Below are 23,826 nucleotides of genomic sequence, written 5' to 3'. Positions count from 1 at the left end.
ATAAACACGTGCTTCTACAAGCACTGCATAAACACCGTAGCACGCAGTAGCCAGTGAGCCACGTACTGTGTTGAAGGCGGCAGAATAACATTATAACAACACAAAACGATTTTACAAAAATAATAATTATCATCATAATTAACCGAAGCCCTGCATAATTAAGTGGAGTAATTTTGCAGTGCATGTGCTCCTTGCGTTGAGTGAAAGACTGCCACAATACCTAGAGTACCATTAAATGACGATAAGTTACAAATGGTTAAGAACCTAAAAATAATCATAACGTTAAGTAATTTAATGTGGATGCCGAATTATAACATTGTTATGCTAATTCGGTACTTAATTGTAACGAGCTCGAACGCCTTCCATGTGCCTTCCCTGTGTAACTAGTAAGTGATAACCATTAAACATGAGCTACAGACTACGAACGAGCCGCAAAATTAAGTAACTCCAAACCAGCATTAGAGTAGTATTCTGGCCGCTTAAATATTTTGAACCTTTGAGTACAAGCGGAATGATCCATCCAAGTTTGTAAGCATTTCTTGTAACATCTCCATAATTATTCCATGGATACTGTAATTACTAAATTTAGCCAGGTCTGATCCAGGAGGGCTGGAGATCTTGATTCTAGCAGTGATTCTAGCCAAGGTAACTAGTGCTGTAAAGGTCATCTTACCGTTTGATCTACATTTTAGCTATAGTATTAACTGTGCATAATAACTTCAGAGCAGTATTATTCCATACCTATTATTGTATTTTATTTTATATATATATATATATATATCATTATATTTTTTTGCTCTCGTGTTGGTACCGTAAAACCGAAGCAAATCGTACATTAATAATTAACTTTAATACTATTCTGAAGTATTTCCGTATGAGTATTACAGGGGAGAATCTACTGCCACAACGAAGTATTTTATTAATAAGACCGCGCACTTTCAGTTTCTGTTGCTCGTTAGCAAACCTCGTCATTCATACTGCATACGATTACACTTATTATTTAATATAAATAGTGGGTATTATTGTATTAAATCATTTACACTAGAACAGTATTCGTCAACTGCCGACAGTACAGAATTATTATTGTTAAATAATTAGTGAAACATGTTTTTTACACGTCAAACCACAGCATGCAGAAAGCGTAAATTTTTATAAGGTCGGCATATACAAATACATTGGGAGGGTCTTATCGTTAATTACAAAGTAGTACAAAGATAGGCGGAAGAGTAGATGGTGGGATTGTGTTGCGCAACGTTTGTTGAACATTTGAAAACCGCAGATCGGACGAACTGTTTGGATTAAGTGCCGATTTGGCTGCATAAAAGATCTACGAGCACCCATGCTGGAGCCGGTTGATTGGTGCATCCAGAAATTTCTCCATTCAAGGTCGATTAGGTAATCAGCTGCCAGCAGTTTTCATGATCACGTATTTCTCCTCTCAGGTAAAGCGAATTACTGCATCGATTTCTGTTGCACATTTCCAGAATGTAAAGGATATCGATCGGTTCCGTTTTATGCTGCACTTCCGTATGTGCCCGAATCCATGAGCGTTACCTAATGCTAAAAACCAGTACTTACTAGTTGCACAGCTTCCTGAAATATCGATATGAGCTCCGCTATAAGGAAAGATGTCCTTTTTTCTAAACGTTAAGTCGTGATATCTAGAAGTTAAAACGCTAATTTGCTCTGTTCTAAGTGACCCTATTGTCTTTCTATCTTTGTATTAGTTTTCGTCCTCACTTACTCGTGAGGTTGTAAACTGTGTGAAAGTCAACCGGCTCCATAAATCCGTCATCAGCAAAAGTTGTAAGTAAATACAACAGAACTTCTTCGATAACCTATTTTCAACAAATTTGGAAAACGAGCTAAACTGAAAAGTAATATTCTAATTGTCGGTTTTATAAAAGTATTGTCATTAATTTTTCGTCACTGGATCGCGAATCTGTAATCTTATCTGCGAGCAGTTGACACTTGGCAGTTAATTACGAACCGACGACAGCGTCCAGAGTGCGTGTATGTGCGATGTTTATTGGAAATGTCAGCGACCGTAATGCGATGTTGCAGTTTAAAATTCAGAATACGTATTCTATACGACGTCTCTGCACAGATCGGATTTTTTACGCAAAAGTAAAGCATGCTTTAATTATAGCTGCTGACTGAGAACAAATTGCATATATGGTGAAAATGGGATCGAATGACTGGTCACTGAGAGCGTGGATTGAGTGGTTCAAAGGCGAGGCGGTCAGTAACAAAAAACTTCCAGAAAAAAGTGAAAGCCAGTTGGTTTCGGAATCCCTGCTGCATGAACTGGACTGTGCCATCAAAGAAACCGAAGAACGAAACTATCAACGAGAACAAGAAGAGCGAAAGCGAACACAAAAGGTGGGTTTGATTTCCAGTTTTTTAAAGTGATATTATGAAAGTGCAAATGTTCTTGATCTTGTATGCACATAGAGAAAAATTTATCAAATCATTACTTTTCAGTATTTGCTGCTATGCATCGCCGGCTGACTTTTAATCTCTACTTTATTTTTTTAATTCTGATATCTCACATTATGGGAACTATACATATTTTGTGTAAGAAAGCGTTTCCAGTTCAACTTTCATTGCGGACGCTTCTGCTTTAAACCCGACGCAAAATACTGCTGTACTCTACTACCATACATATTTGCAGTTTGTCAGTAAATTAAACGAAAAGTAGTGTCCAATAAACTTTGTCAAACTGTGAAATAAATTTTATTCTCGTTTTTTTAGAGCACATACATTTCAACAAGTTTTCAACAAGCGGCACGATAATGTGCACCACGTGCACTATTTAGTTGTCTCGAGATCATTGATTATACGCTCTTGCATGCGCTACAGATACGTCAGGGTTAATTTCGTCGCTGGTAATAATAATATTTCCGTTGATTTTGTTTAAAATAGTGTTGTAGAATTCTTTACAAAAAGAGTATCGTATTCTGGTACACATTAAGGACACATTGTACATTATATATATCGCAGCCGACACAGCGCGCCACGTTTGGGAGCGCTAGCGCTGCGTATTTAGTATGACTTCCGGTTCTGTTCCTGGTATTGATTTTTACCTTGTGAATAACACAGTGTGCTACCGGCCTTCATAGGTATTACAAAATATATAGCGTTGTTCAACCGACTAAGCAAAGCCACAACACAGGATCGCACAGAACAAATCGACTACTTTTCAAAAGTAAATATTGGTTATCGACAGGTGGATTACTCATGGCTCATAGATCCAACCCGTGTCAGTAAGTATTCCTTCGAAATCTCACAAGGAGAGAGAATGGAAATCGAAAGTTTATGCTGGCAGATACTTCCCACGGAATGCAACAAGGTACAGCGAAATGTAATTTCTGCAGTTTTTACTAGTTGAACCCTCCAGTTTTATTTCAGAATTGAACAGCGCTATGCAAATTATTTATGTTTGTAATAGCTCTAACGCGTTATGAGTAGTAAACGAAAATAAATAATTAGGGCGTTACGATCCTCGAGGAGCATATATATTACGTACGCAAAAGTGCATTGATAAAGACATCATGAAAACGTTTGTCACCGATAATTATATACTATATAATGTATATATAATGTATATATATTTATAATGTATCAAACAACTTGGAACAGTGTATTAATTACTAAAAGTACATTGTTATAATTTTTTAGCTAGTTTGATATGCAAGAAATAACGCAAAGAAAATGCAGAATCGTGGATCATGACCTTTTATTTAATTTTTAGGTTATTATGCAGTTCCGCGAATACCTTTCCCGAGAGCCCATGGTGCAAGAAATCCCTGTGCTTTTTCGCGCCTGTCTAACTCAAACGATTCAGTCACGTCCAGCGATGGATGGAGAATCAGCCATGGGAAGTCATTTGGAAAAAGTCAAACGTTCCAACAAAGTGATGCCGTTTGCCCAGAGCATGATAGATATGCGTAGCCGTCGCAATTCACAAGAAATGCAAATGCGCATGCCTATTAAATTCAGTACGCTCGATGTTAGGACGTTGCCGGTATAACGTACTGCGTCGCCTATAAAGCGAGATTTGTCAGTGTTCGATCGCACTCTATAATATTTTGCTTTGTTTAAGGAATTATTACAATACTCAAAATCAGATTTTCCAGCGAACTGCTTATATTATTTCTCTTGCTTAAATTTCAAATTCTGTACATTATTTCTACGTTTGGTAACGTCATGTTCTTCGGTTTGCACTTTGCAGTGGTACTGAAAATAATCCAAATTTATTTACGCTTTTTACTTTTCGCACGTTGTGTAACTTTTGACCATCAACTCTGCAACACTGACTGCATGGTAGCAAATTAAATCAAGTACAATCTTTAATTTTGGGCTGTTAATGCACTGCTGAACGTAAAGATGTGACTGAGTTGTGAGTAAAACAGGAAGAAATATAGCAGGATTTTTACTTGGATTTATCTTAAAATATACTCTAATCCTATGCACTTGCCAGTTTTTAAAAGCACTTTTCTTGGAGCAGTTGAAGATGAAGCAGAAAACAAGCTGATCAAATAATAAGTTAAACAAATTAAAGCAGATACGAGTTTAGAAAAAAATGGCAACATGCCCAAAGAAGGCGAATCGCAACCAAACGAGTGATTCATTTCCCGTCTTAGTCAATCTGCTTCAACAGGACAAACCAGGTCTAAATAACAACGCAGTTAACAGACTAGCCCCAAAATATTCATTCTAATGACCTAAGCGAAGAAAGTTAGATCTCTACTTAAACTCATAAAACCAGAAATAAAATCAACACCTGCAACGACAGGCATAATCAAGAGTACAAACAATACACACTCTAATATCACCCAATCATCAACATTTTCGTAGACCAAAAACTTCAACTAGCGAACGAGTATCCCAAAAAACACCAATTCTAAAGCATGAAAGAATAACTTAAAGACATCAACAACCCCGAACAGGCACTGAGTAACAACCCTTAGTCCAATTTCAAGCCATACTGAGCGATGAGAATGACTGAACACTACTCAAAGAACCTCTGAAAACGACAAAATCATTAATATACAAGCATTTCAATGTAAACAAGGACGCAAATTTGTCTTACCTAAATTCATCCTGACTAATTGTATCATAATGGTACAGGACCTTGCATTTGTAGCTACTCGTTAAACCAAAATCAAAGGTGAACTGAGAATGTGCCTGGGCGGAAGTGCTGGCAGGCTCAATACTTTTCCACTGGAGAATATACGTTCCAGGTTTCTCAGCGGCATAAGTACCCTGTGGATCAAAGATCACTGAAATAATCGTATATTTTGCAACGTCAGAAAATAACAGTAACGCAAGCAACAGTTTTCAGTTTTCAATACAATACTAAAGTTGCAGACTTCAGAGCACCAGGAAATGCTGCAGTCAGGGCTTTTTTTTCAAATCTACGTACCCCAAACGCGCTATATTCACCAAAAGGTAAAAAGACCAAATTGCAACAAACATTAGTTCGAGGAATGCAATAAAAAAGAATTTTAACATCAATTTAATTTAATTTAACTTAATGAAAAACTGTCTTAATTTCTAGTTAATCTGTCTTCGTTTCTGTTTGTTATTACGAAGGGGAAAACAGTTGCGTTACAAAACTAAAATAAGTTAAACAAAGGACTAAAACGTGCCGAAAAAAACGTGCACAGTACTACTACAGACTGAATAATTATGAACTGGTGAACTGCGAAGTCCAAACGCAAGCTTAACAGTTACGGCGTGATGGCGTCTTATATTAATTTTCATTCAATACGCAAATTCAGACAATACTGGTAAAAGCCTTTTAATCTTCGCAGTACCTGCTCTGAACTTCCATCTGTACAGTTAATCACTGGCACAACACGTGTTAACTGCAATCCTGGATGCGAGTCCATTAGTGATGGATGAGCTGCGGGGCTGGGAGGCGGAACTGCCATCGGAGGAAGTGGGTCGGGTGTGTAAAGAATGGTAAAGGTGCAATCACCTTTGCAAACGTCGAAATCCCACGTTATAACGGAACCGGATTCCTGAATGACCACAGGAACCTGTAGATAATTAAAATCAAGATAGAGCGAGTTACACCCAAAGCTGCTGTGAAATATGAGAAGGAGAAAAAACCGCACCTCATGATAACTGTCTTTCACTAAACTAACAGACTGGTACAATGATTCCGATGAAATAGATATGGAGTCAATGCCTGACTCCAAATCAGCGTCTTCCGGTAGATAATGACTTTTTGGAACCAAACCTCCCTCGGGAACATCGCACTATAATTTTGGATAAACACTATTTAAATTCATATCGTAACGCAGCGCTTCCAATATCACTCCCCGTTAAATCCAAGATGAATTTGAAATTAATGCAGTAAGGAATGCCTCACAAAAATCATTAGTATGAAGAGCGCGGCCCGAACAATAACCCAGCTGGACGTTTATTGAACGAACACTAGACTCACGTCAGCATCTCCACCCAGAAACTTCGGTATGTACTTTTTGTCCAAATAATCCTTCAGTCCGCCCTCTATTTCGTGGTCGTTTCCGCCATAAATGATAAATTTCTTTCGCGTGTTCTCGTCGATAAAAGGACTGACAATGGTCCACAGTATGGGAAAAAGACGTGGTGCACGCACAAGAAACACCCTTTAACAAAAAACGCTTGACGATTCCCGGAAATCGGGCAGAAAGACACATATGCGTAAACAATCTGCCACTACGCATACCTTCCCATAGTCTCCGGATAATTCGCCTCCACCACCTCAATAATTCGGTAAAGGACTTTCAATCCCGGTCGCCATAGATGACGCATGCTCAAACCATCCAGATCAAAGATACACGCCCAGGAGCTGCAAGATGCAAACAAACATGCCAATGAGACAACTGACGTCAACTGATACTAAAATACACCACAGACAGGATGTACACGGGTAAGAAGTAATTTACCTGACAGGATGCTGGTGTAATTTCGTGGCTTCTTCACAGCGGGCCAAACCCTCTTCGCAGACCGTTATAGCCTAATAATCAATTATAAATACGTTCACCTCCAGTAAATTCCCCGGAAGGAAGGTTATTCTTACCAATTTTAATAATCCATCAACACCAACCGAGCGTAAAAGACCTGTTAATTAATACTAAATTAGCCGCCATTTTGACCGGTAAGCCGAAATCTGAGACTTGTCACTGACCTTTTACATCGAGATTACCCAGACGAAGCACGAATACCGGACGTCCAGCTGCAACAGTGTACCTGTTAGTCAAGCAGCGAAAAAAGGAAAAAAACTGCATAAACTTACATAAAAAAAATAAAATAAAAAAAAATTTAAAAATTAAATAAAAACTGTTGTCAAAGTGAAATATATTGATTACAGATAATGATAACAATGATACGTAGAACTCATAGAAGAAAACACCTTGTGTGACCGGTGTAGAATTACTGTAATGCAACTTATGTAGGTTTTCAATGCACATACTTAGTAACTGATGCTTACAACAGCCTTACAATGGGAAAGATAACCGAAAATACTCAACATTAAAAATAATTTTCAACCTAATGTCTGAGAAGTGCGAAATATTAATATAAAGATGAAAACTTTACAGAAAAACAGAGAGCTTCGTATACAATGCATGGTAATTCAATGTATAAAGCACTCAAGGCTAATCAATTATATTAAAGTGCTACATACAACACAGGATGCCCACACACCGTCATCATAACCGTGCCATCCACCCGGAAAGTATTGCTTAAGGACCTCGGGGGCCTTCCATGTACTCAAGAGACGATCGATCTGATGCTGTTTTCTCCAAATAAGGGAGCGGCAAAGCATTTCACGTCCCTTCTCTACAATAAATCCACGCGCCCGTAAAAATCGCAATAGATGGGCATCGGATGGGATCTGTGAGTAGAAGGGAGAAACAGGGCTGCATTATTAACTAAACATGTATCGAAAGAGAAGTGTTGGGTGTGTATGTCAACGTTAGCGACACATCCGCAACTTAACCTTTTCTTTATGGTGCTCTTGCAACCACTGTTTAAGTTCCACCAGACGGCTTTCCTCTACCGGATCCAAATCTCCCAAGCAGCGATGGATATAATCAGCTTCCAGTTTATACAAACTATCTATAACATGAAAACCGAAAGAGTCACGCCCTGTCTAATAAAGTCATATCAATTTAACATTTCCGCGCCGGGCACGGCGCGCTGACTATAATAACGAGACTACCACAAGCTGTCTAAAAATAGCCTCATGCAAATTCGATACTTGCAGTCCGAAAAACGATTATTTAAAATCAATTCGCAAACTTAAGGAGACGCCCTGGCCCACACGGCAGTTGGTTTGTGTGGACTATTTAAGATCATATTTCAATACAGTTAAGAATTCCAAGTGATTTCGCCACAACTTTGTCAAGATCAATAGTTTGCTGCAATCAACATTTTTTAAATTTTCTAAAATCTTCGGAGGAAACAAAACGATAAGAAATGGGATAACGACATGTGGGATAACGACGATGGGATAACGATAAGAAATATAGTCGCGAACAAAATTATTTCCGAAAACTCGGAAATTATTTCCGATCATCAGTAATTATTTCCGAACTCGGGAAATGTTTTATGACAACCTATCTGTACAGTTCAACATTTTCATAGAAAAGTGTCTATAGACTTCATTACCGCGATGAAGTTTCCCATCAAAAGATGCAGGAGGGTTCACCGGGGCGGTTATCTGACTGTTAACAATAGTGATCTCATCATCGGCATCTCCGGTGTTCCCGACGTCTTCCTCTATTGAGAAACGTGGTACGTGCGTGACGCCTTCATCCAACAGTTCCTGAATGTAATAATCGATAACTTCTTTGCCCTTTTTTATATTGGCCATATATTGCTTAATAGCCAGCTTTTCTACGGCGCTTTCGAATCCAAAAAATGATTTGATCTCCAGACTGGCATCTTGCTCGAAACATGTCCAGTCTTCGTTGTCGGGATGCACCTGCGGGAAAACCACAATACATTTTAATACGTTTCTAAAAAAATGCCGACGTTACTGTTTCTCCTGCCGCCGCTGATTAGACAAATAAACGGGAACGAGAAAAATCGATCAGTAAAGATCGTCAGTCTTTTCTCGTGGCTTTCATATAATGGTCAACAGCTATTAACGCTATGTCGAACCATGACAATTATGTTTGCACAGAAATACTACTCACGCCAAAAGTTTTTCTTTCATACATGAAATGACAACCCATTTAACCGTCACGAATCAATTTCCTATGGGCTGGACATTACGCATCGGATGCTTCTCACACCGAAGCCAGCCTTCGGAATACAAAACGATTTCACTAACAACTGCAATCCTACGAGACGTAAATTAACCCAAAACGAAAAAGATGCTGCATTTTTCGAATACTGTATCTACGAGTACTAACGTGCGCAAAAATTTTGAATTGCAAGGTAAACATTAAACAATGAAAGATACACCAAAAATAAACCAGCACAATAATAAAAAATGGATTACCGATGGAAGTGTATAAAAACTTTAACATAAGCAATATTTCACCAGTTTAACCCCAACGTCAACCAAAACTAAAACTAACCGTTACTAACGTCTCAACATTTTTGTTAGTTTTTGTCCAAAAAATATCTGGACCAATGTACAAACTGATTGATGTTTACCGAATATTTGCAGGTTTCTTTGATTGTCAGCCTCGAGGAAAAGCTTTCGTTCCATGCTTCAATTAGCAAGGTGCGACGGCGGCGATCCTTGGAATTTCGTTGAATAAAATAAACAAAATCCACACCGGCAATCTACCGAGTAAATAAATTTATTTTGAATAAGCAAACCATGAAACCATCCCAACACTACTGCACGCTTAACAAACAATCCACATCCGGGTGCTCTTCACTGTATCACCAACCTTGCGGAGCAGGTAGGGCGCATCAACATTCAGCTTGCATCGCCTCTCTATTACACTGGTCGCTCCGTCTGGACTGTTCACTTCCGATGTAATTTCACTTCCGACAAAGACCGGAATCATTTTACAAGTCGGAAAGCGCTTCTCATAAGCCTGCAAAAGAAGGTATGGGAAAAACATACAGAAATCCAAGTCCTAAAGGAAAAACAGTAAACAACACAAAACTGTAGAAAAGCGACACAAGAAAATACATATCGCAGTGAGATTATTTCCTAAAACGCATCGATGCACCGTGTCTCCTAAATTTCGCTGCTCCCAATACATCCCATGCTTCAGACTGCTTCTCAAAAAAATTATACCTTTATTACTTTGTAATTATGATGGCTTATGATGATTTTATCATTTCGATACTCACATAAAAACAATAATCAATACTATATTGTAGAAGTCCCAATAACAGTGAAATATAATTATACAAACCTTCAGCAGATACGTTACGATTTCCAGAGAAAGTTTCAAAATAAAAATTATCTCATTGTTTAAGTCTAACAAAATACATGATATTTCACTTTTCTACATTTTAACAGCGCACAAATAAACTTACAGCCATCACAAGTTCAAAAGGGAACTTGTACACACGGATTGGAGAAGTATACGTCTGCACCATTTTCGTTTAACGCGCAGCAGCAGAGTCTTTAACGCGCAGCAGCAGAATCAACAATTGTAAGGCTTAACTGACGCCAACGAATCACCGAACATGGTCCACAATAATAAATTAATAAAACAGACTAAACGCTACAAAATGGACGGATTATTCGGATTCAAGTGGTTTGGTCCAACGGGAATAACTGGTATGTCGATGAAATATGGCAGTAATAATCCACCGGATAATTAGCGTCAAATTGTCAATAATATTATTATTTCCATGTTCACACATCCATTTTCGCAAAACAATCAAACAGCAAGGAGTTACTGCAAAAGGCGCAGTATTTAAAATAGCCTAGAAATCACAGCGGTGGAATGCACATGTCTTTCCAATTTGTCTACTCCGCACAAAATGCAGCAAGCGTAACATATTCTGCAAGGACAGCAATAAGTACCTGTAATTACAAGAGGTAGCTACAGAATACTTATTCTTGTTACCTTAAAACTTATTATTAATACTTACAGACCGTTCCTCGTACGCCTGGGGTACGTAAAAAAACCAGATTGTCATAAACTCGCTAACCGGTTAACGGAGAAGAAAGTTGCGAGGTGACTAACGATTGAGTCTGATGGTGAGTGTGAAAAATTTACTTATTGTAAGTAGTATTACTGTTAGTCTCCAGTTAAAGATTTAATTTTATTACCAGCTGCCGTAGAATAAGCAGTCACAGAGGCAGTTAAAAGTTTCATAAAAATTTAAAATTCGTCTAATTTTATACTTAGTCATTCACCCTGATTCTTCCTCGTTTCTTGGTATTGAATGTTCCTCACTCGCAATTCGCAGTACGAGTAGAAAAAGAATTGATTATCACCAATTATAAAACTACGGAAAATGAAAAAGCGCAAAATCTACAGGCAAAAACACTCGATAGAACCGTTCTAATTCACCGCAACTAAAATTCAATAATTAAAGCGCACTCTGCGCAATAGAAATAAAAAATATGTAGCGAGTCGACCTAATCTTGTACAATACGAGTAATTGATAATTGATATGAAAGTAATTAACCGCTGTCGCAGTTAACAGCTGATACTGTCTGTATGAAAGTAAGTAATTAACAGCTGCGCAACGCATCACGTAATGTTATCATTGGCCAAAATAAATTTACAATTGTTAAAACTACAAAGTAGCAGATTTATGTAACAACGCCGTCTATGTGGTGAAATAAAAATGTATTCACATCTAAATTAAAATATACTAAAAATTAAAATATAATCACATGTAACAACACCGTCTATGTGGTGAATCACCGCGAATGTATGGAAGCGCGAAATTAATAAAAATTATGGATTACTTACACATTTACACAATACTTGCGCAACCCTTACCTCCTCGTTTTCCACCAGTTTATTTCATAATTAAATCCACAGAAATATCCAAAACTTAAGTATCGAGAAACAACACTATCCAAGTTTGTGAGACAGAACAAAAAAATATCGCAAAGAAAGCTATAGCAATCACCGACAGGACTGACTGGATCCAGGTTGCGACTTCGGTGAATAAATCAAATAAGAAGCTAAGAGGAGGGTGGGGTGGCGGAAGTGCGTATATGCGAGGTGCACTATGTACACTGTACAGTATTAAATACGTACGCAGTACGTACGCATGCTACGGCGAACGCATACCCTACGGCATATTCGTACGCTAAGCGCAGGAACAACGTACGGCTAAATGCACTAAACCCCCAGAGTAATCGCCCACACACGGCAGTAACCTTACCTTATGCCACGCTCGAATCCGCACGAAGCAGTCAGTCATCTTGGATCGCTGGAATGCGTAGTCATTCCGTAACACCTCAACTAGACGAGGACCTATCCGGTTTTCAGTGAAGTCCTACATCGTCATTATTGCTGATTATTTTCTCAGTATTCAAGGTGGTATTTCTAATATTCTGCCATGGACAGGACTGCTGAACAACAGCAAAGCGTTGCACCATCTGGAGATGCCGTAGTGCCGTCTCGCGGGCGAAAAGAACGGTGGTACTTCACTCCGCAGGAGATCAATCAGATTCCAAGCATTCTTGATGGTGGAATTCATCCTGATAAGGAACTCTGGTCTCGTTATCAGTGTGCAGAACTTTGCCAGAATATCGGACAAAAGCTGCAGCTCCTTCAGATAGCCATCAACACGGCTATTCTGTATATGCATCGGTAAGTGACGGTTATGGATGCCTTCGTCATCCACGTAGACGCAGACAGTTGGCAGAACTTATCGTTATTACAGTACAGTATTACTATTACTAATTACTTACGTAAATATGTCGAACATAGATGATCATTATTACAAAAACGTTTATTTTTAATCTTCCAGAACCTTTCGTGAGTCTCTAGGTCCTTTAAATACTGATTGCTGTTTATTTGAAGCATTAGCAAGTCCTCAGTTGGGCTAGGGAAGGTATGAGTATATATCGTGCTGATGTGTATTCGTAAAATTTATCCAGGGAAATTTCTTTCTTTTTGAAAAAAACCCCGCGAACTTGCGATTATTGTGAAAATCTTGGTATGGTAGTAAAACTAAAAACTATGAAGATCTTGCCTAGCAGAGCATCAGGCTTTCGTATGTGTGTTAACTCAATACTTGCATGTTTTCAGATTTTATCAGTATCATTCTTTTACGAGATTTCGCCCATACACCATGGCGCCTGTTTTTGTCTTTCTGGCTGCGAAAGTCGAAGAACAGCCACGTCGATTGGAGCATGTTGTGAAGCAGACGTATCGAATACTGAATCCAGGAGATCCAGTTGTGTTGCCAACTGACTCCGAGAAATATTCGGAGGAAATGCAGAACGTAGTGACACACGAGAATGTCCTATTGCAGACTCTCGCCTTCGATCTACGTGTCGAGCATCCTCATACCCATGTGATTCGTTGTTGCCAATTGATTCGCTGCGAAAAGGAAGTGTCTCACGCAGCATACGCACTTGCCAGTGTCGCACTGCACTGCACGAAGGTGTGCATTCAGTACAAGCCCGTTGAAGTGGCATGTATGTGCATCGACGTGGCGTCCCGCTGGTCTAACGTGAAGATTCCCTTATCTACGGAAGGCCAAGCTTGGTACAGCTATATGGATCCATTGATCACCGAAGACCAAATCGGCAGAGTGGCCAAGGACTTCCTAGATTCGGTTGACAGGTACTCTGAGCGTGTGCGCCAGAAAATTTGGAATCAGGTCCTGGGACAGGGCAATACTCCAATGGGGATGAAAGCCCGCGGGAACGGTGTCATGCCTCAGACTAAGGCAAGCTGCTGTAGGGCACAATGTTTAAGAGACTGGTATATAAGAACTGAGAGAGTCGGTATAGTGATGCTCTCGTTCTGGGTCTCTTAAAAGTGTTTGGTCAACCGTTTTCTGAACGGTGTGTCCTTATGCTGTCTCTTTCATGCTGTAGCATGAGACCACTGGCTCCACCAGTGCGAGTGTCCCGTCAGGAGGGCCTCAGCCGCCAGTCCCGGCTGGTCATGACCCGGTGGTTGCCGGTCAGCCGACTGTGGGCCAAATGGCCGGTGCTAGTCAAGGGACAGCAGCGAAATTGCAGGGTCCATCGCATGGTGTGCCGTCAGTGCCAGGACAACCACGTCCTCCTAGTGCCTCTCGGCCACCGATTCCAGCGCCTCCACCAGGGCAGCCACCGCAAATTCCGCCCCCACCGCCACCGATGAAGATGGACGCTAGATCACCTGCTCCCCCTCCTCCCCCGGGAGCCCCTCGAATGCCGAATGTATGGCTGTGTAGTAGTTTTGCTGAGTAGTTGTTGAAAACTTGAACGTGGAAAACCCTGCTTCCGTAGTTAGTGGACTCAGAGAACTTATGAACGGAAATTTATTCTACGGGTATTTCAGGATCACCGGAGGCCAAGTGGGCCAACTAATCCCCCAACAAAGCCGCCTTTGGACGGCAAGCGGACTCGTGATGGTGACATTGTGCTTCCGCGCCCGATCCCCGGTAGTGGTGGCTCAAATGGACTTGCTCCTGGATATTACACGGGAGATCTCCCGGAAAATGCCTCGCTGAAAAGAAGAAAAGCGAACATGTAGATATTACTCTTGTACATTCGAACTTTGGACGGCGTTGTGTGTGCGCCTCGAATCTGATTATTTTTTGGTGATACTTTGGACAATTTCAAAATAAAAATAGGTATTTTACTGCGACTTTGACGTTTCGTATAGCGTTGGGTTTCATTTGCTGTCTTTTGTGGTACTTATTGCTTTCTGACACATTGCTGGGCTGTTGTTGTTACGGGACGAAAAGTCAAAAACCCATGTTTTCTTTCGCAGTGTTCTTGTTTATTTTTACTACTTGTAGTCTAGATAGTGTGGTTAACGAAGATCAAAATGACCTTTTGTGTCTACGTACGTTCATGCCTTTCGGAATGCGATGTTGCTCATGCATCAGACCTCCGCATAAGAACCAGTGCAAAATTTCGAGTGACGAAAAACGAAGAAATATGGGCACACAGATCGGTGGCGAATCTGAGCACTACAGTACTAATGTAGTACTGCTTCTTGTCCATAATGTACTTGTACAGTACCAGGACCTACTGTATACAGTAAGTCCTGACTCCTGACAGTACGTATCCAGTAGAACTGAGTAGATATAACTGGAAACAATTGAAGTGGCTGCTGCTGATTTGTTCTGCTGAGACAATGATAATGTTGCTATGAATGAAGTTTTTGTTTTGAGGCACCATAATTATTGCATGTACTTATTTCACTGGCAAGTCACCTTATCTACATTAAAATTTTAGAGAAAACAACACCTGTATCAGCAACAATCTATATGCACGAATCTGACGATATACAATGCGTGATAAATAAAAAAACAACGGAAAGAGAAATGAGAATGGCTTTCACAAAACCAAGGGTGCATCACGAAACGGATACGGAGTCCGATTCACAACAATAAAAAACTCGATCAGAGCTCATCTTTAACTGGCGACTCTGCATCTTCTTCGACTTCTTTGTCCTCATCAGCATCCTTCGCCGGACTATCAGCGTCAGTGCTGTCAGAGGAAAATTCTTCGAACTCTTCTATTTTCTCTTCAGGAGAAATATTCAAACCCAGTCTCAGCATCTTTTCTACGCGGTCAAAGTATCCAGCAGTATCAGGCACTTGGAAACCCGATCGGATTGCCGAAGTTTCATATAAGACTACTGCGAGGTCTTTGGCAATATCGTCATCTTCGTTTTCCTCGACTCGCCGCAGCATATCTTTAATAATGGGATGACCTGGATTGATCTCCATTGTGCGTTTTTGAGTGGCATAAAATCTGCACAATTATTAACCTTGATTAGCTGAATTAGGTTAAACAAAAGATGCAAAACACGCACAGGTCGAGCCTGCGAGTGCAAAAGAGCTTTAAGAACAGGACAAAAATTTCGATGAAATCCTATTAAGAGTTTAGCAAGCGACTGCAAAAGACAAATCATGCCAAAAATGGCTACTTTCTCTGAACATCCTGAACGAGTACTGCAAGACTGCACTTGGCTGAGTTAAGCAAAAAAGCTATAAAATCGACATGTCTTTGTTAAGGTCAACTTACTCTTGCATAGGATCCTTAGATTTAGCATAAGCCTGAGCGCGCATAATTCTTTCCATATTTCCTGTCCATCCGTATGACTTGGCCACCAGCGCGCATGGCGACTGGGTCAACCGTTGCGAGATGGTAGCTTTGTCAATCTAAAAAAATAACTAACCGTTGCAAAAAATAACTGTTAAAAGCACTTATCTGGCAGTGGCCACTGCCTACAGACACGCCATTTACTTTACCTTTTCCTTCAAGACCTTATCTTGCAGCCAGTTTGTAAGTGGCTCAAACTGTTTCGTTAACTCTTCAACGCGTTTCTCGGCTTTATCCGAATCGCCCAAATTCAAACCCTCTTTCGCAGCGTTCTGGAATTTCTTTCCTTCAAATTCAGGTAGAGACTGCATGCAGTATTCATCCACCGGGTCAGTCAGATATAAGACCTCATAACCTCGCTGCAGCAATCTTTCAACAAAAGGGGATTTTTCTGCTTCAACGCGAGAAGCAGCAGCCATGTAATAAATGTGTTCTTGTTTGGGTTTCATACGAGTAACATATTCCGGCAGCTGAACAAGTTCCGAACCGTTTGAAGACTGGAATTTGAGCAATTTTGCCAAGCGGCTGCGGTTAGCAGAATCTTCGATCACACCTAATTTAAGACTGAAAACAAAGAAAAGGTACAGATGCATCTTAACAAACAAAACAAAATGCAGGAACTGTACTTTGTGCTGTATTCGGTCCAGAATTTTTCCGCATCCTCCTTTTCGAGCTTCTTAATCATATCTAGAACTTTCCTAACAATCTTCTTCCTGATCAGTTTAATCAATTTGTTCTGTTGTAGAGTTTCACGTGAAACGTTCAGTGGAAGGTCATCCGAATCAACCTACAATTATTAAAACCATTAAATGCTAAAGCAACAACTCTCTTGAGGCAACTTATGACAGGATAAGTACTCAACTGCAAGCTACAACTTATCATTCTTGGTAGTCATAAAAACAACGCCACTTACAACGCCACGAATGAAATTCAGGTATTTGGGAATGATATCTTGGAGATCATCGGTAATGAATACGCGACGAACGTACAACTGCAAACCAATACATAAATTTAGAAACGGCCATAAATGTACAAACAAATTCATCGAATACAGTACCTTAATATTTTCAGTCTTGGTACCGTACTTCTGGAATGCATCAGTGGGCGCCTTTTTCGGAATATATAAAATAGACTTGAAGGAAACCTCGCCTTCAGCGGTGAAGTGGATTTTTGCCATTGGCTCTTCGTAATCCTTAGTAAACGATTTGTAGAATTCAAAATACTCTTTATCGCTGACATCTGCCGGTCTGCAAATAAAATCGGTAATCAATATTTACCAAACACTAAACATGACTGAAAATCCGAAGGTATACGGCAACGTAAAAATTATTATAATACGGAAACGGAATTGTCATACTTCCTTGTCCAGATAGGTTTAAGCTCATTCATGAGGATCCAATCCCAGATAGTCTTCTCAACTTTTTTTGTCTTCTTTTTATCGTCGTCTTTTGGTGCCTCTTCAACCTAAGAAAATTAATATTGTGCTATGCGAACGTTCCCAAATCAAGGTAAGAAGTTAACCAAACCTTTGCTTCTTCGTCCTCCTCCGTCTTTGGGGCCTCCGTGGTTGAAGATTCATCGTCTTCTGCCGGTTCTTCTACGGTTTCAGTCTTGCTGCCCCACAGATGGATGGGGAAATTAATAAACTGGCTATACTTCTTGACTAGTTCCTTAATAGTGTTCTCTTCCAGGAAATCGTATGCTTCTTCCTTTAAGTGCAGGCTGACGGTCGTTCCACGTTTAAGAGAATCACCGCGAGGATCTTCCGCAATACTGAAACTGGCTGCGTCGGATTCCCAAATGTACTGCTTATCGCTGTTACTCTTCGACGTGACAACCACTCGATCCGCCACAAGGAATGCGGAATAGAAGCCCACCCCAAATTGTCCAATGAGTTCGCCAGCCTAATTCAAATGGTAATTAAAACCACCCCAAAAATTAGACAGAAATCGAGAATGCCCACCTCCGTAGCAGAACTCTGTGACAATTTTTGGAAGAATTCGTTTGTTCCTGATCGCGCGATGGTTCCCAAGTTTTTAATAAGCTCGTCCTTAGTCATTCCTACACCGGTATCGGTAATGTGTAAGACATGATTTTCCTTATCCGCCTAAAAAACAGAAACGAACGTGATAACATCGGACACGATTCGTAAAGCACACTTGGTGTACATAAATATATCAGAAGAATCCGGAAAACGATGACAGATAAAACAATACTACCATACCTTCACGCGCACTGACAATTCGGGCGTGGCATCCAATGCGCTCTTGTCCGTCAGCGAAATTATACGAATCTTATCGAGAGCGTCCGAGGCATTGGAAATCAATTCTCTTAAGAATATCTCTTTATTCTTGTACAAAGAATTGATAATAAGTTTCATCATTCGGTCCACTTCGGCCTGGAAGACATGTTTTTCGGCCCGATCCCGCATTTCTTTCATTTGAGCAACATTTAGTCCATCGATTTTAATTGCTTCTTCTTCTCTAAAAAACAATGAATCAATATTAATCACGGCACGATGTACAAATGTGTAGTCGCACATAAAATTTTATAAAAACTGCCGAAAAAAACATCAATTTACCAAATTCGTATGCTGTGAAGATGTTCCTAATCCACGCCACAAACAAGGCAAACAGAAAATTACTGTACGCCCGCTGAATTTATAGCGTGTCATCTGTATACTCACATTCTGCTCTATTTTATCTAATAATATAAAATTAAAATAAATAAATAAAATATTCGGTAAAATAAGAAAGTCACAACTTGCTGGTTGTAAAACCTCTACCGAATACCAAAAATAACTTTTGCTAACCAACTTTGAAGTGATCGCAAACATTTCATGTACCTTGCAACAACTTCATCGTCGGTCCGAGAGCCTTGCTTGCCTTTTCCCACGTTCGACTGAACTTTGGGATTTGCACCTTCCTCATCATCTATGTCATCCTCTTTGCCATGGGATCTTAACGGGCCTGCAACAAGAAGTTGGATACCGCAATTAACATGACACGGAGGACCACCGGTGATGCAAGTAGTAACATAAACGTTGCAGAAATTGCTTTAAAATGTGTCATTCTACGCTATTTTCAACTTACCAGTAAGAAGGAATAAAACTGCTAAACCCACAAAGAGCAAATATCGATTCATGGTCAGTTCAGGTGTGCACAAACTCTACGGGCATCAGAATAAAGTTTTGCCTCGACTGCGGTGCAGATAAAGCTACCGCAGGTAGAAGACTGTAAGAAAACCCACACTTTCTGAAGAATTACTCAGTTATTACCGAATCTCCTTTATGAAATGCAAAAACTTACTTACGTGGCAAAACGTTTTATTCTGATCGCCACCAAACCAAAACGGATTTGCGAAAATTCTGGAAGGCATTGATTTTATTCCTTACCGGTTTCCAACGAGCCGATGTGGTTTACTGTGATTGGCTTTCCCGCTTAGGGCCGCCTACTTCCGGTACTGTTGTACGATTGTTTCGCTTTTTTTAAATTTTTTAATTTTTCTGCAAAAATTTCTTTGCTCGTGTCTCGTGGTACCCTACTACCCGCTCTTATGGCGTTAAAAATGATTGAAGTTCCTCGAGGATAAACGGAAGCTGAAAAGGACTGGGATTTTGCGAAACCACAATTAGAGAGAGAACTCGACGTCCGTGAACAATTTTGATTTATTCATCCGTTTTCATTTGTACTTCATAGTTCATCCAGTGTATATTCAGAAAATTTACACTTTCTAATTACGCTGGTTCATCGTTATTTTCACTAGTGACTACGTTTTCTCATTTACACGTAATCCATGTGTGCTGCAAAGATTGCTTGGAACTTTGGATCTCTCTGAACTCTCGCGCTCTTTGGATCACAAACTCTTCAGTTTTGAGTTAGAGTAAAGTTCGGCTTTGTGAAAATTGTCACAATTCTCAGAAGCGCCGTCCAAACGGTATGTTCATCACAGTTCTGGCTGCCTGGCAGAATGTTTTTGTCTTACAGTCTTACTCTTTAGCTTGCTGCAAGCAGCTTACAGCTTAAGTCTTGACTCTCAAGTCTCAGTTGTCGAAAACATTTGGTGTAGCTCCGTTTTTTACGTTTTAAAAGTGATGTTGTAGGCGCTAAATTAAAAGAATTATGGCAGCAAATGGAAGTCGGTTTTGTGAATGATTGTTTTTAAATTATTCTGAAATGTATTTTAGATGGCTCGGAATCCAGGTCGTTCATCTGTGGTTGCGGCTCCGGAGACCATCTTCTTTAAAGATCCCTCAAAGGCTGCCTTGCAGAATTTACAGAAAATTAAATCTGCAAAAAGGCCAAGGAAGAACGGGGACGAAGCTGACAAGAAGAAATTAGTTGCGAAGCCTTTGAAACGGGCAGACTATCATGACATGTTACGGTACAACATCTCCGAATCGAAAGGCAAAGATAAAAGCGATGCCCGCAGGAAACTAGCCATAGCACTGGGTGCTAAACCCCCGAAACAAGCGCAGAAAAATTTCAAATTGTTCCTGGAGCAGCAGAAACTTGATAAGGAAGAACATCAGAAGATTTTGGATGAACAGCATACGATTCAGGCCGCCATACAGAAAGCCAAGCCGAAAACCAACAGGAACAAGCGGAAATTTAAACCTACCAAACGCGGAGAGCCTAATAAACTGGATGGTCAAATAGGCCGGTACAAGCGCGGCATACAGTTTATTTCTTCGCGAGATCTCAAGCCTCACGGTCTCAAATCACGTGGTGTAAAGAGATAAAAATTCTCAAAAATTACGATCACAGTTCTGAGCGCGAGCCTGTGTTAACATTAGATTCCGAACCAGCAGATTCAGGTGAATTATGTTGCACCGGGGAATTGTCGTCTTCCGCTGTACGTTTGGGTCGCATGTCGAACGGCCAACTGGCTTGCTCCGTTGAGTGCTGTTTCGCCACTTCTAACTCGTCTAAAATTTAAGGAAGTAATAAAAGTTTATAAAAACATCCGCCTTATGTGTCCGTTATTAACAGATCACCATAGTGCCACGCAGACAAAATGACAGCCATCATCACACCCACAAGTCCCAGCTTAGAATATTCGCCATTTTTTATGAAAAAGTAACTGGTTATTACACCACCACCACAGAAAACCAGTGTCTTGTCAAATTTGTCAAATAGCCGGAGGAAACGCGTAAAAATTCCCTGAGAAACAGCTGCAACCAGGAAAAAGAGCATCATTACCACCAAAGCAAGAGACACAACTGTTAGTGCACGGTAGCACCGTACTGTAATCGTAATAACGCGTTGAGTGTTAATAGGGGAGCAACTGGAAGCAAAGCAGAACAAAACGCCACAAGTCCACAACAGTACAGGGAACGGACACAAGTTACAGAGCATACAACAAAGGCTAGCATGCGCTGTACAAAACCAACCAAGGGGACGTACCAGAATGGTAAGGATTCTAAACGGTGCCAATACTGACCAGTGAGTACTGACCTGTGCATGTTCCGTTTATCCGCACATGACCTTCCGCGCAAGTGCGGCATTTCGCTGCTCCGGATCCCGTGCAACCATTACACGCCGGGTGGCATTTCGTACACATATATGCCCCTTCGGTGTTGAAGCAGTATTCGTTATCGACGCAAGTCTTCGGATCAAGCTCACATTCGTCAACATCTAGGACAAACATACAACAATTCGAGCTCAGGTTTTTCTCGAATAACACATAATAGCATCGGCGATGAAACATTTAGATTACCTTTACATTCCACTGACGAATCAGACTTAGACACTTGGAAAAAGCCAAAACCGCAAGTATCACACACATCGCCTTGGTAGCCTTTGAAGCACCGGCACTTTCCACTTCCTTTTCTTGTTCCATTACCCTAAAGTATAAAAAACGAAGTATGGTACAGATAAAACACTTCCAGTGTCTATGAAAAGTTACTACGCACATTACAGTTTTCTTAATTTTTCATTCAACCCAGTGGTACTCATCGGCACTTTCAAGGTCAGGGCCTAGAAAAACGATTTCCGCCAGTATTATACAGCAGCCTTACCTCACAATATCCACGGCCGAAACACGGACTGGAATCTTTTACCATTCCTGGACAAGGCACGCATTCACTTCCGAACGTGTTCGACGGACAACACACTATACTTATGCAGAGACAATAGATGTAGTCCAACCTTTCGATGAAAACTCACCTTGTATATTCTTAATTTCAAAGCAGACACAATACCTTTTGCTGTGACAATGCATAGCCATTTTTCAAAATCCGGTTCATGATTTTGCAGATGAAAATACCATTTTTCGATTTGCTCTTCATGATTTTCCACGAACTGATGGCACTGACAGTAGCAAGAAAAACATTGCCTGATTACTGCTTTAATTACGAGAATAAGCCGGTACGAGTAGTGCATCAATAATGAGAAAAGTTACAAATGCTACGAACTTCTGTACTGTACTGTAGAAACCCACCCAGTCTTTGTTATTTCCTTCTGTACATGCGTGCTCCAGTATTTCGACTAGCCGCGTCTCACTGCAAGCCAAAAATCACAAACTTCCACACAAATCGGATGCACAAGAATCAATAAGGACACCGAAATAAGTAATGATATGTTAGGATTGTTAGCCCAATTCATATTATCGATTACCTTGTGGAGTAACTTCCCAGGCGAGTTTCCTCCCAGTCCGTGTTCCCACCACCAAAATTTAAATTTGCAGTATTTTCGTAACCCTGGTACAAATTATAAATCAAACAAAATTACATATCGCAAGCAACCGTGCCTAATTGTAAGAACTTGACTAAATATCCCGATCATTTTTATCTACTCGTCAAAACGTATCATCTACTGCACATTGCACAATACTGGTTTTTTCGGCTACCTATATACCTACGATGCTTGTTACTGCGTCTTCAACAACTCAAAATTATCCAAATAACTTTTAAAAACACGAGTAATCAAGCAAACTTTTCAAAACAATACCCCCATACCATAAAAAGTCAGAACTGATAACACAAAATGATTATTATATTATGAGACATGATCACATATCCTACAAATTATACGAGTACCGTATTCGTTAAATAAACGGGTTACAAACCTTACGAAAGGTTTCGATGAAATCTTTGCATGCTTGGCACTGTCGGTCTGGGGCTCCAGCAAGAGATTTGGGAATGACAAATAACAGCAAGTTTAAAGCAATAAGATAATTCCAGACGTCAAAAACAGAAAATTTTGGAAAAGACCTTCGCAGAAAAAGCGAGAATTTTCGGTGATGTTGCATTCGTACGGATGTCAAATCTCCTATTGCAAACCCCGATTCCCTTCTCTGAACGGGAAGTGCAACAAACCAATATAATTTTCAGTTTTCAGAAACAGCAATTATCAGCTTTGCGAAAACGGAAATTGACAACTTTTTTTCAGTTTTAACGAGTAAAACCACAAACTGCCAAACGATTCCTATTGTAGTATTGTCAAACGATTTAAAACTAACTGAGAAAATTATAGTAAACGCAAAAGTTACACAACCTAACGCAGTTCCACTTCCCACAGTCGAAATTTATCGTGGTTTCGAAGTGAAGCTGAGCCCATCGTGCAAGGAGGGACCAATTGCGACAGCCCACATTTTACGAATCA

General features: G+C 40.1%; 6 protein-coding genes across 13 annotated transcripts; 3 read left to right on the top strand and 3 right to left on the bottom strand.

The window, feature by feature from the left end:
* The first annotated feature begins 1,291 nt into the window (after positions 1–1,291).
* Positions 1,292–4,427, top strand: LOC129599540 (protein RD3-like). The gene is made up of 5 exons (XM_055497815.1): positions 1,292–1,395; positions 1,485–1,806; positions 2,150–2,382; positions 3,230–3,352; positions 3,755–4,427. The coding sequence occupies exons 3-5, from the start codon at positions 2,176–2,178 to the stop codon at positions 4,031–4,033; spliced, it is 609 nt and encodes a 202-aa protein (XP_055353790.1). The 5' UTR covers positions 1,292–1,395; positions 1,485–1,806; positions 2,150–2,175; the 3' UTR covers positions 4,034–4,427.
* Positions 4,428–4,614: 187 nt separating this feature from the next.
* Positions 4,615–12,124, bottom strand: LOC129599538 (SEC14-like protein 1). 5 transcript variants are annotated; one of them, XM_055497809.1, is made up of 16 exons: positions 11,934–12,124; positions 10,507–11,002; positions 9,906–10,055; positions 9,664–9,795; positions 8,668–8,983; positions 7,997–8,115; positions 7,702–7,891; positions 7,184–7,231; positions 7,076–7,116; positions 6,942–7,012; positions 6,722–6,844; positions 6,458–6,641; positions 6,126–6,269; positions 5,823–6,047; positions 5,096–5,268; positions 4,615–5,029 (listed from the first exon to the last, which is right to left on the bottom strand). In XM_055497809.1, the coding sequence occupies exons 2-16, from the start codon at positions 10,567–10,569 to the stop codon at positions 4,981–4,983; spliced, it is 2,028 nt and encodes a 675-aa protein (XP_055353784.1). In that variant the 5' UTR covers positions 10,570–11,002; positions 11,934–12,124; the 3' UTR covers positions 4,615–4,980. The 5 variants fall into 5 exon arrangements, with proteins under 5 accessions (XP_055353784.1, XP_055353783.1, XP_055353787.1 ...); XM_055497808.1 differs by having other exon boundaries at positions 10,507–10,980; XM_055497812.1 differs by having other exon boundaries at positions 10,507–10,902.
* A 220-nt stretch (positions 12,125–12,344) lies between these two features.
* LOC129599539 (cyclin-T2-like) lies at positions 12,345–14,953 on the top strand. The gene is made up of 4 exons (XM_055497814.1): positions 12,345–12,755; positions 13,197–13,842; positions 13,994–14,323; positions 14,445–14,953. Exons 1-4 carry the CDS (start codon positions 12,502–12,504, stop codon positions 14,637–14,639), a joined length of 1,425 nt encoding a protein of 474 aa, XP_055353789.1. The 5' UTR covers positions 12,345–12,501; the 3' UTR covers positions 14,640–14,953.
* Positions 14,954–15,255: 302 nt separating this feature from the next.
* Positions 15,256–19,609, bottom strand: LOC129599487 (endoplasmin-like). Of its 2 annotated transcripts, none has more exons than XM_055497733.1 (13): positions 19,535–19,609; positions 19,315–19,455; positions 19,068–19,191; positions 18,447–18,705; positions 18,186–18,329; positions 17,749–18,126; positions 17,580–17,686; positions 17,280–17,469; positions 17,136–17,213; positions 16,849–17,009; positions 16,372–16,786; positions 16,145–16,281; positions 15,256–15,871 (listed from the first exon to the last, which is right to left on the bottom strand). In XM_055497733.1, the coding sequence occupies exons 2-13, from the start codon at positions 19,364–19,366 to the stop codon at positions 15,517–15,519; spliced, it is 2,400 nt and encodes a 799-aa protein (XP_055353708.1). In that variant the 5' UTR covers positions 19,367–19,455; positions 19,535–19,609; the 3' UTR covers positions 15,256–15,516. The 2 variants fall into 2 exon arrangements, with proteins under 2 accessions (XP_055353708.1, XP_055353709.1); XM_055497734.1 differs by having other exon boundaries at positions 19,531–19,549.
* A 94-nt stretch (positions 19,610–19,703) lies between these two features.
* LOC129599489 (uncharacterized) lies at positions 19,704–21,184 on the top strand. The gene is made up of 2 exons (XM_055497739.1): positions 19,704–20,158; positions 20,409–21,184. Exon 2 carries the CDS (start codon positions 20,409–20,411, stop codon positions 20,961–20,963), a length of 555 nt encoding a protein of 184 aa, XP_055353714.1. The 5' UTR covers positions 19,704–20,158; the 3' UTR covers positions 20,964–21,184.
* On the bottom strand, positions 20,888–23,724 carry LOC129599488 (protein disulfide isomerase Creld1-like). 3 transcript variants are annotated; one of them, XM_055497738.1, is made up of 8 exons: positions 23,291–23,722; positions 22,840–22,922; positions 22,664–22,724; positions 22,425–22,533; positions 22,242–22,336; positions 21,941–22,067; positions 21,679–21,858; positions 20,888–21,149 (listed from the first exon to the last, which is right to left on the bottom strand). In XM_055497738.1, exons 1-8 carry the CDS (start codon positions 23,471–23,473, stop codon positions 20,983–20,985), a joined length of 1,005 nt encoding a protein of 334 aa, XP_055353713.1. In that variant the 5' UTR covers positions 23,474–23,722; the 3' UTR covers positions 20,888–20,982. The 3 variants fall into 3 exon arrangements, with proteins under 3 accessions (XP_055353713.1, XP_055353712.1, XP_055353711.1); XM_055497737.1 differs by having other exon boundaries at positions 21,007–21,395; positions 22,425–22,524; positions 23,291–23,724; XM_055497736.1 differs by having other exon boundaries at positions 21,007–21,395; positions 23,291–23,723.
* Positions 23,725–23,826: the final 102 nt, after the last annotated feature.

Source organism: Paramacrobiotus metropolitanus, unplaced genomic scaffold (assembly GCF_019649055.1).
Source record: "Paramacrobiotus metropolitanus isolate TYO unplaced genomic scaffold, Prichtersi_v1.0 Parri_scaffold0000147, whole genome shotgun sequence".
Taxonomy (NCBI): domain Eukaryota; kingdom Metazoa; phylum Tardigrada; class Eutardigrada; order Parachela; family Macrobiotidae; genus Paramacrobiotus; species Paramacrobiotus metropolitanus.
Note: the sequence above shows the minus strand (reverse complement) of the source record. Positions and strands in the feature narration are given on the sequence as shown.